Raw genomic sequence first — 11,625 nt, 5'->3', positions numbered from 1 at the left:
CTGTATTTGTTTTAAAATTAAGTTCAAATATCCTTTGATTTTAAATATGGATCTGGCTTGTATGAATCTTCCTTTCGATTTTTTCTTCTTTTACACAATTTCCTAATTGTAAAAGTGCACTATGAAGTAGATTGCCAGGCATGACTATGACTTATAGAATAGTCCCAGGTGCCTGCACATTAATTATGACATATTATTAATATATGCATTAACCGATCACTCGTTTTATAATTACTTTGCAAGGATCTAGTCCACCAGTGCTAGCACTGAACAAAAGCACACAAAACCCAGAAATCTACTAGGACTTTGAGTGTGCATTGCTGGTCCTGGACACAAGCTGTATCTTATTCATTAGCATTTCTCTTCAGTCATGAAAACGAGCCTTACACAGTGACCTTATTCTAGGAGCTAGGACTTTATGAAAAATAAAGTATTTTGCAATTTGTGATTAAACCAGGAAGAGTGGCAAGATTGTGGATGCTACAGGTGGTTTCATGTGGCTGAATCTGATTCTGCGATACTCTGAATTCTCCTTACGGTTCAAATCACTTATCATTCGCTTGGTTTTACTTTTAAATGCAATCTTTATTTCGTATGAGCCTTTCCCTCCCAGTTCTTTCATCCAGCCTGTGTGCTACATGAGCTCCTTTTGTGTTCTGTAAAACCTCTCTTTGCAATCCTTCCTTACTGATTCATTATTGTCTCTTTCAAAATGTCTCGATTTTCATAACTTTCACAACTTTCAGACTTTCTTTGGATTTGCTATATTATTTATTGGTTTTTGAGGTAATGGCCATGAAAAGAGAAACACAGAAAACATAATTGCAGCTTACTCCTCTGGTCTTCGGAAACTCTGTTTTCTCCAGTCTTTCAACCTCGATAATTGATGGCATTGTAAGAATCATAGAATTAGAGTTGGAAGGGACCTTAAAGATCATCGACTACCAATCTCCTGCCATGGGCAGGGACACCTCCACTAGACCAGGTTGCTCAAAGCCCCATCCAGCCTGGCCTTGAACACTTCCAGGGATGGGGCATCCACAGCTTCTCTGGGCAACCTGTTCCAGTGTCTCACCACACTCATAGTGAAAAATTTCTTCCTGAATCTAATCTAAATCTGCCCTCTTCCAGTTTGAAGCCATTACCCCTCATCCTATCACTACATACCTTTGTAAAAAGCCCCTCTCCAGCTTTCTTGTAGGCACCCTACAGATATTGGAAGGCCACTATAAGGTCTCCCCAGAACCTTCTCTTCCGCAGAAGATAAGAACTTCTCCAGAGAAGAACCTCTCCAAGTTTTGTTAGAATCATAGAATCACAGAATCATAGAATGGCTAGAGTTGGAATGGACCTTAGAGATCATCGAGTTCCAACCCCCCTGCCGTGGGCAGGGACACCTCCCCTAGAGCAGGCTGATCAAAGCCCCATCCAGCCTGGCCTTAAAAACTTCCAGGGATGGGGCATCCACAACTTCCCTGGGCAACCTGTTCCTGTGCTTCACCACCCTCACAGTAAAGAATTTCTTCCTGATATCTAATCTAAATCTCCCCTCTTCGAATTCAAAACCATTACCCCTTCTCCTGTCACAACAATTCCTGACAAAAAGTCCCTCTCCAGCTCTCCTGTAGGCTCCCTTCAGATATTGGAAGGCTGCTATGAGGTCTCCCTGGAGCCTTCTCTTCTCCAGGCTGAACAACCCCAGCTCTCTCAGCCTGTCTTCATTAGGGGAGGTGGCTCCATCCCTCTGATCATCTTCGTGGCCCTCCACTGGATCCATTCCAACAGGTCCATGTCCTTCCTGCGTTGAGGACTCCAAAGCTGGACACAGTGCTCCAGCTTAGAGTTAACCCGTTAGAGGTTAAAAAAAGTTTATTTGTGATTTTTTTATTGTCTACATTTAATGGGCTTAAGTGTTTTTACTAGCTCTCAAGTGTTTACATGACTGGATTGCATTTATAGAGGACATACACATCTTTTGTGACATAAATTGACCCACCATCCTGCAAGAGGCTCTGTAGTGTCCCAGAGGATCAGGTTTAAAGAGGCACAGATCAACATTTCCACCCCACGCCACGGTGAAAGGGTGGGACTGGGCCCTGCGCTGCGAATAGGTGGGGATCCCTTTGTGCTGGTTGTGGGGCGAGACCCTCTCCTCAGGGCTGCCAGCAGGGATCCTGAGCCAACTGGGGTTTAAGAGGCCATGGCGGTACATGCGACTCAAGGGTGGGCCACGGCTTCACCGGGGACCTGCGCGACTTCCTCAGGGAGGGAGCGAGACACGGGGTGCTGTCACACCGTACACCCCTTCCCTACGAAGGGCCCGCCCCGTGCCCCCCTCCCGCCAAGGCCGTCCCTGGCGCCCAGTTCCAAAGGAGGGCCGGGTCCCGCCCGGCAGTTTGACGCCTCAGCCCCAGCCCCGCCCCCGCCGCGCCCCGCCCTTCCGCCGCCCTTATATGAGGCGGGAGGCGGGTGGCGGGGCGGGCCTGAGCGTGTGCGGGCACCGAGGTGAGCGGGAGGCGGGAGCTGCGGGGTCCCGGCGGTCGCCACCGCCGCCGGGAGAAGGGACGGCAGGGATGGTAGTGGCGGTGATTCCCCGGGACGGCGGCACAAGCGGGAAGGAGCCCCTTTTCCCCCTCGTTGTCTTTCCTCTTCTCCCCCCACGTCGGGTGAGGGGCTGGCGGCGGCCGTGCCCTCCCCCGGGAGGTGTCTCCTCGCCGTCCCCCAGCAAGGGCGTGATGAGGGGGCTGAGCCCGGGCGGCGGGCCGGGGGGACCGGCGGGGAGGGATGCGGAGGTACCGGCGGGAGCTGAGCGGGCTCGTCCCGGGGAAATGCGGGGGTCTTCCTCCTCCTCCTCCTCCTCCCCCCGGTTCCCCGGTGCGGACGGCTGGTGCCCGCTGGGGTGGCGGCGGCGCAGGCCTGGCCGGCGGGGCAGGGAGGCAGAAATGTGGTGTCATCGCTTTCCAGGAGCAGGGGTCGGTGGCTGAGGGTGGTGGAGCATCTCTTCATCTGCTCAAGGTTAAAGCCCGGCCCCTCCCATCAGAGCCTGGTGTCTTGCCACGGCTCAAGCACATCTCTTTTTGGGTGGGTGTGGGCAGAGACCAATTCCTGGTGAAGAATGATGCTGTTGTAAATGAGCGTGCCACTTGCTTTATTAAGTTTTTTTTTTGTCTTCGCTTTTTCAATGGAATTCTCTGTTGGATTGCTGCAAAGGTCACGAAGGGGTAAAGCTGATTTAATGGGGGCTGAGGAGAAGAGGGGCTGTCCCTTCGGGCACGCCACTTCTGAATCTTCATTCAGGCTGCAGCCCGGAGGAGAGGCAGGCGGCGTGATTTGCAATTGCTTGCTTGCAGTTTTTTTTCCCCCTGTGGGTGATGCGTGCAGGAAACCTGCCTAGTTTCAGATGGACACTATATTGGGTTTCTGGAATCATCCCCTGTGCCGTCTGATTCTGCCGATGTAAAGGATTTCTGGTGTCTGGATGGGTGGGGAGACTTGAACAATGCAAAGTTTGCCTTGCTTTGAAATCCCTGCTACTGATATTTTGAAAGGGGGAGGGAGAAGACTGGGTGAGTGTGATGATTTCTGACCAAGGCTCGATTTTTATGGCTACGTTTTCTGAATGTGTGATTAAAAAAATGTAACTTTTTTTTAAGGAAAAAGGTGGGGAGGGTGGGGAGGGGGGGGAAGAGAGAGAGCTAAATAAAAGGAGTCTCTTTGCAGCTCCATCCATTTCAATGGTGCGGCTTTCCCAAGCCCCTTTCCATCACCCATCATCACCTTCAGGCCGGTCAGAGGAGGGGGAGGAGAAGAGCATGAAGGCAGCCAAGCAGCAGGTGAACCCGTCTGGGGAGCACCAACCTCCCTCCAGCTCCCTGCAGTCTGCGCTGAACTCGGCAGCCTCTCCTTCCCAGGCATATGAGACTTACATTGATAATGGGCTTATCTGTCTCAAACACAAGATCAGGAACATTGAGAAAAAGAAGGTAACTTGTTTTTCTTTGCTGTGGCACATATTTTGAGCTGCTAATTGTAAAACTCAGTGCCTGTTTTATAATAGCTGGAATAAGGCTATGTCTGTATATAGGGAGTAATCATTGATTTAGTTTTTTTTAAATAACTGGTGAAAGGAGCTAAATGTGGATTTGCTAGTGGCTTTTTGTTATCATTAATAACACTGTATAGCAAAGTATGGTGCCCTTAATTCTTACTGTTCTGAAATGGGCTACACTTGACATTGTGTGAATATAACATTATTGTTTCAGGGAATCAGGAAAGCAGCTAACTATAAACTTGTTCTCAGCTGCTGGCTTTACAGTGCATGCCCAATAGTTAGCAAAAGTAATTGAATGTTGATCAAAACTGGGGATGCTTTTCTAATAGACTGAATCAGTTCAGTACTAACTTGAAACTCATTCGGTGATGGTTTGTAGTCTTGCAGAAATCTTCATTTTTCTTCTATTGATTACATGCATCTAATATTAGGATGTAGAGATGTGTGTAAAAATGGAAATTAGGAACAGTGTTTCCTCTGACTCATGTAAAAGTCAAATTGTATTAAATATGTATTGCTCTTCACTCTGCAAATGTCTTTGACTTCTATATTTAAAATATAGAAAAATGTTATTCACTAGAAAGCTTTTAAACAGAAGGCCTCTGAAGCCTGCTCTCTTGCTTTGAACTGTGCTTTTCTGGGGTGAGGGGAGGGAGAATAGTCTTAAGAATAAGTGAGATAATGGTACACCTAAAAGATTATGGCTATGGCTGGCCAGGCTTTTGCATTCTAAGACTTTTCAGTTGGTTGGCAGGTGACTGAAGGCTATGTGTATGATTTTTAATTGGGAAAATGTTATTTTCTGCAAGATAAATAATCATGCTGCTGCTTTTGGTGCTGGCTCAGGATTGCAAGTAAAGCAAACATGTGAATATGTTGTGTTTCTCTAAATGAAAAGGGTTGTGTTATGTCTTAGGGTAAGAAAAGGGAGTAGATTGGACTTCTGACCATGTGGCTAGGGGACTTCATCCACCTGCAGGAGATGCAGCATTACTGCTGTCTCATGTCATGCATCCTGCTGTAATTTTGAATACTGTCAGATAAGCATGGTTTCCTTGTGTGATTAACCAACTTTATGTTGTTCTAATTCTATCCAAGGAAGCTTATTGTTGCAAATTTCTCAAGTATCTTTGATTTGTCACATGAATGACAATATGGCCTTGTCAGCCAATGACAGTGTGACTTAATAGAATGAGTAGAAAGTATTCCTTAGTCCTAGGTTCCTGTAAGTGCTGTGTCAGTAAACCCTTGTGGGTAGGTATACAGATGAAATAGTATTCCACTTCATGGCAGTGAACTCCCCTTTCTTTTCCCTGTGTGTATAAAGAAGCTTGTAATATGCAGTAGTTCAGTTTTGTATAGCTTGCATCAGCTTTTAAAGATGGCTTTGGTATATTAGAAATAAATTTTATTTCTTCCTTAAAGATATTAGTCCACTTTCTTAGAAAACAGTGCTACAAAATCCTGAGGACATAACTGAAGCCAGATTTTGAAAGACATGCTCTGGAAAATTAAGTAAGATTATTCAAGGATAACTAAATGCCAGTGTTGGCCTGGAAAAGCTAGAAAAGCCTGATTTAAAGTAAGGATGCTGGATGTGTTTGGAGCCCCTTAAAGATTTAGGGTCAATGCATTAGTATTTTTTAAATGAAACTAAGTTAGCAAGTAAGAGATGAAAGATCAAAGGTAGGAAAAGGAAGTAGACAGTTGTGGAGGTTGCCAAATCAAAGATGTAGCAAAACTTTCCATGTTCCTTTCTGCTGAAATGAGTAGTAGTAGTAAAATTCCTATTCTGTTGCAGTATGCAGATGACTTAGAACATGGAAAGAATATGTAATTTCACTCATACCTCGTAAGCCACAACAGACAGAAATCAATGTAAAAACTTTACTTTGGATTTTCCTACAGCTGAAACTAGAAGACTACAAAGATCGCCTGAAGAAGGGAGAAGCCCTCAATCAAGACCAGTTGGTAAGTTTGCTTTATGCAGTGGCCTCAAAACCTTCAAATATGTCAGAAGGGATAGGTTGCTAAAGGAGTTTTACAGAAGTAATGCCTGTAGGCTTCCAGTGGTATTTTTCACAAAACCAAATGGACAAATTATAGGTAACTGAGCTGAATGGTGAGGCCGCAAGCTTTAACCTTCATGTTGTGTACTGAAGTAATAGAAGGTCCTTGTCCATTATTGTTTATCATCTTATCCAAATTTGAACTTTCAGCTTCAGTGCTCCTGCACTTCTGTTTCTTGATGAGGTGTCCATGTGCAGCTTATTTATATAGCATTGCAGTGCGAGAACCCAAACCTCAAGATTTCTGGGGTAGCTAATTCATTGTCATGACTTCTTCATTAGCAGGTGTTACTTGAAATTGCCTGTTGGCTGCACAGGGCTGTTGGCTACAAATAGTTGTTAAAGTATAACTGACAAATGGTCCATGTTGGTACAAAGGAAGACATTGGTTTAACTTGTATGGGATGCAAACTCTTCCTTCTTACAGGAATCTAGCTGTAAGTTACTGACTTTGCTAAGAATACTCCCCTGTCATTGTAGTGCTGCCATGAGATGTCTGGGAGTTGCCAGCACTCTCAAATGTTGTTAAAAAAATACCCGTTTTGTACCTAAGTACAAAAGTTGGAATGCCAGGCTGCAAGATCACTACTCAACAAATGGGATCTACTTTGTGGAGCTAGCTTAAATTTCCCTGATATTAAAACAGTGGTTCTGTCTTGGACTAGAATGGATTCTAGAACTGAAACCAAGTTTCTATAACGTGAAAGCGATTGCTTTTTAAGCATGTCTGAGTATCAGTGTCACATAATCCAAAGGGTTTACTGCTCTAGTCATTTAGGAGTCGAATTTTTAAAATGTACTTCACACATGGTAAAGAACAGTTGTGTGGTAAAGGACACCAACACTTCAGTGGCAGTGCTGATCCTGCTAATGAATCAGTTGGAAAAATACTTCTTGACTGTTAACTTTATCACAGTGCAGCCATATGAGAACACAAATACTATTTCCTTAATCAGAATCATTTGTAAATGAGAACTAGGTATAAATAGGGTAAGAGGGGAAATAACTTGCTACTTAGAAGTAGAGTAGACCTATTGGAATTGAACGATCATTTAGCACTTGGCTTCAAAATCTGTACTCTCGCCATCTCAAGTGCAGAAATAAAATTAAATCTAGTTTGAAGTAGGATGATGACTTTTTAGTTCCTCTAACCTCAATCTGGAATCAGGTGGGCAACAGCCTTTTGTGTTTAGTTCATAGGTGTTAAATATAATCTGTTTTCTTCTGTCACTAACAGTGGGACTATTGTACAGTATTGTGAGTCAAAAGTAACTTTAAAACATGTTCAAGACTAATCAAAATTTTACTATTTCTTCCATGTACACCCTGGACTGTGAAAAGGTGTTAGGTGAAAGTGAAATTAGGATGTGGGGAACTAGAGGTGAATGATTATGTAGATGTTTCTCTTGCAAATGCATCCAGCAGCAATGACTTCAGAAAATGCCAATTAATTTGGTTACTGGCTTTCAGTATTCCCACCTGAGCCTAACTTTTTAAGTATTAATATTTTTATCTTGTTCCTTGGGTATTTCAGGCTTTTTGGGTTCAGTCTTGTTAGTGAACTTACAAGTGGTAGTCAAACCACTATTAACTATAGTTGTCAACTAACTAGTTGACTATTGTAGAAGCATGTATCAAATTAGTATTTAACTAATAATCAAATTGAGACCTCAGTTTTGGTGGCTGAGATACAGGAGTACTGCATCTCTGCCTTTCAGATGCAAATTCCCAATGCATGTATAAATACTGGGGCCTGGTAGATTGAAGCTAGAGCTGAGCTTAATTTGGACACTTGCCTAAAGAAACCTAACTGCCTATATAGTACAGTGGAGCTGTGAGTTGATGTCATCTATATTTTTCATTGTTTCTCATACAGAGGAAGAAGTGCACATCTGGTGCTCAACTTGTTTTGCAAGCAATTTGGATTAAACTGTAATTACATATGGTGCATGCCTGCCAGAGCTACTGTGCGTGTTAGCCTTACTTTAGGAAATGCTTGTTTCCAAAATTCAGAGCTTCCAGCAAGTTAAATGCTCTTGCTGGCAGAGAGCAAGCTGCACAGCCTTTCCTCAGTACCGTTCTTCCAACATGCTCTAATGAATGCTAATAGCAGGTGTGACAAAAGCTATTGCTTTCCTGCAGGCTGAGTTGCAGCTTTTCATTAAAGCAGGGGTAAATGGTCCTGATATTTTCAGGTAGGGAGTCTTACTCTGGGATTTGTGTGGTTAAAAGCACAATTACTGCAATCTGTCTAGTAAGTTGTTGGTGTTAAATTGTGAGTCTTCCTCAAGTGTCAAGTGTGTAGGCATTAGGGCCTTAGGAGTCATTCTCCAAGTGCTAAGTGAACTTGCTAATTAGTTCTTAAAAGTTGCTTAATAAGTTGTTTGAGGACAACTTAAGCTACTGGGTGAGCACTTTGCAATAACTCATCCACTTTTGTTGTGCTGATCAGCATTTAGGCCTAGTAATGTCTAGTATACTACAAATAAGGGAGTACAAGTAACTGAACAGTCAAACTGACAGAACAAATGAATGTGTAACTTTTTTCCAGTTGCTTAGGCACACATATGGAATTTGCACATGTCCCAGATCTTATTGGGATGGTAGATTAGGCTTTTGTTGCTGCACTGATGTAACACTTACCAACACTAACACTACTTTGAAAGAGCTTTATATTAGACTGACAGGTCCATTCTAGAAAAACTTCTGATACTATGTCATGAGCATAAACCAAACTGTGAACAATGGAAATTTAAACTTACCATAAGGCATGCTTGGGAAGTAACAAATTATGAGGATACAGACTGCATGTCTGAACTGCAGCATTTTGCAATCTTCAGAGCTGTCAAGGAGACTTATAAAAATGAACTGTCTCCTCAGTGGAGAAACTCATAAAGTAGTGTGTATCAAAATGCAATTAATAATCTAGTCTTTTTGCAGACTGGCTAGTAAAATATTGCTTAAAATCATTACTGAAGACAGGAACACTGCTTTATTTCTGGAAACTAAATTTGGAAGACTTTTTCCTGAACGTATGACTTGTGTTCTGTGTTGTATTCTTTCTAAAGTTTGTACTAATTATCTGTAAAGGCATACAGCTAAGCATCAGGGTAGAAGATCTGTGCTGAACTTGTCTGTCTCCTGTATTCCTTCCAGGCTTTTATACTAGTATCTGATTTTAAGTAGCCGTTTACCTCATTGCTGAGACTTATGGGAACAAAAGGAAAATTAAATAACTGGTATCCGGAATTTCCTGCTTCAACGCTAGTATACCAAGTATTGCACAAGGTGTTGTCTGGAAAGTCTAATGCAGCCAAACTTGTAGTGGTATAAGCTGGCTTTGTACTGCATCTCAGACAGTCATGGATCAATGATATTCACAACTAGATTTAAAGTACCAGTTACATAGTACCTTTAAAGAAGTTAGTTTCAGGGAAGTATGTATTAAATGAATAGTTTTCAATGAGAATTTAAGTACAAGGGGATTAAGAAGCAACCAGTAGTCTTAAGCATGAAAAATATGTTTTTATCTATCCTTTTGTAGGAGGCAGTAGAGAAATATGATGAAGTGGTACATAACTTGGAATTTGCCAAGGAGCTTCAGAAGACTTTTTCAGGACTTAGCCAAGACGTAAGTATAAAATGCTCTTCCCTATATTGTCAGAAGGTAACTGCAAAGTTTGTGCTACTCTTCTAATGGCTACACCTACATGCCAATACACAGAATACTATGAAGTTTCTGTCTTGAAACGTGGGGGAACAATATGCTTAAACTGTCTGAGTAGTGAGTAGGGCAGAGTAAATGTTGACAATCTTGTGTACCATTGACCTCCACAATGTAGTTATTCACTGTGTATCCCTGTAAGAACTTGTGCTTAAGTAAATTGAATCATTGAAACTCAGCTGTGTTTGAGATGACTCCAGTTTACTTAGGCTTGAAACCATTAAAAATCTTGCTGGTAGCTTGTGCTTGAGGTGGGCTTGTCCCCTGTGTAGGCACAGACTGGTAGCAGAGCAGCTCTACTGGAAAGGGCATGCAGGTCCTTGTGGACAACAGGCAAAGTAAATTAAGTGCATCCCTGGAGCAGTGAAGGCTAAACTTAGGCTGGCCAGACCAGTAGATTAGCAAGTACCAAATAATCAGTTCTCCTTAACCAGTGGTGTCTAGTTCTGGTCACTTGGTACACAAAGGCTCTAGGTAAACTTCAGTGAGTCCAGTGGTGGGCCTGTGCATGGCTGGTGCATGAGAGCTGTGAGGAAAGCCTGGAAAAACTGGGCTTGTTGGGCCTGGTTAAGTGAAGGCTTGGCAGAAGATATCATATCAGTCCTCAAATATCAGAGAGACTGCTGAAAGGATGGAGCCAGTTTTTTTTTGCGGAGATGGGGTGGGAGAAGAAATGATCATAAATTGAAATAGTAGTTTCCAACTAGATAGGAGGAAAATGGTCACTCTGAGGATAATAGAGCACTGGAGCAGGCTGCCTAGGGAAGTAGTAGAATCTCTCCTTGGATCTTTTCAAGACCTGACTGCACAAAGCTCTAAGCAATCTGGTCTTGATTCAGTGTAGCCTTTGTTCTGGAGGTTTAGCTAGATGACATCCCCAGATTCCTTCCAGACTGAATGTTTTGATGTTTCCAGTGAGGGAAGGTGTGGAGGTTAAATCACTTTGGTTTCATAGAACTCTACTGAAACTTGTGGAGTCTGCCACTTATAACTGTCTTTAATTATGGCAAATCACACATGTAGTGCTTTATTTAGGTCTTCATTCAAGGTTTAAAGCACTACATCCTTTATTTGTGTGTAAGCCAGAGTTTTATCTTTGGAGAAGCTTGTCTCTTGGCTCAAGCAAACCCTGTCCTTATGAAAAAAATCTGATCCAAGGTAATGCTTGGGATGCTAAACATCATTAGTCACTGCTCTGGAATTCTTTCTCTGCCTCTTCTGAAATGCTAAAGGACTAGTAAAATGGCTCATCTCAATGTTGACTGAGATCCAAACAATTTTGCTAGGGAGGATTTTCTTGTATGTATAGTAACTCCAGGTAGTGCAGGTAATCTCTTAAAGCACTACGTGAGCAGAGATTTAAGAGCCTTTTGTGATGCTGCTTTGAGTCCCCTCAGTCATTGTATGAACATAGAAACTACTGTGCTGAGTTTCAACACTTAGATTCCTTCATATTGCTTTCCTCTGTGTAACTGCTCATAAAATATCAGAAATAAAGGATTGTGACCCCAGGTATCTTTCTATAGGTGTGTTTAGTAATCCAGCATTAACTTCTGCTACTTCATGTTTGTTCTTGAACTTATGCTGTATTTAAAGGCTGGCCCACTTTGTTTTTTCCTTGGCTCTACTGCTACCAGTATGGATTCTACAACCAAAACCCATTAGTGGAACACTAGGGGGCATTCTGACAACAACATCCTTATATTCTTTACAGTGTGTTCCAAAAAAGCTAAATTTTCATAGAACTTGCAAAGAAACTTAACATACCCCATATTGAGGCA

General features: G+C 42.7%; 1 protein-coding gene across 4 annotated transcripts in view; it reads left to right on the top strand.

Annotated features, from left to right (window-relative positions):
• Positions 1–2,492: 2,492 nt before the first annotated feature.
• The window catches only part of CAPRIN2 (caprin family member 2), a 36,492-nt gene continuing 27,359 nt past the window's right edge, over positions 2,493–11,625 (top strand). For 3 of the 4 annotated variants that reach the window (XM_014937193.1, XM_014937192.1, XM_014937189.1), the window contains exons 1-4: positions 2,493–2,505; positions 3,721–3,983; positions 5,960–6,022; positions 9,665–9,751. In XM_014937193.1, the coding sequence (XP_014792679.1) occupies positions 3,735–3,983; positions 5,960–6,022; positions 9,665–9,751 (399 nt within the window). In that variant the 5' untranslated portion in view covers positions 2,493–2,505; positions 3,721–3,734. Of the gene's footprint in view, positions 2,506–2,588; positions 2,667–3,720; positions 3,984–5,959; positions 6,023–9,664; positions 9,752–11,625 lie in introns of those variants that run through there. The other variant, XM_014937191.1, reaches the window with a different exon arrangement.

Source organism: Calidris pugnax, unplaced genomic scaffold (assembly GCF_001431845.1).
Source record: "Calidris pugnax isolate Ruff unplaced genomic scaffold, ASM143184v1 scaffold1, whole genome shotgun sequence".
Lineage (NCBI taxonomy): Eukaryota > Metazoa > Chordata > Aves > Charadriiformes > Scolopacidae > Calidris > Calidris pugnax.
This window is presented reverse-complemented; position numbering and strand designations above follow the sequence as displayed.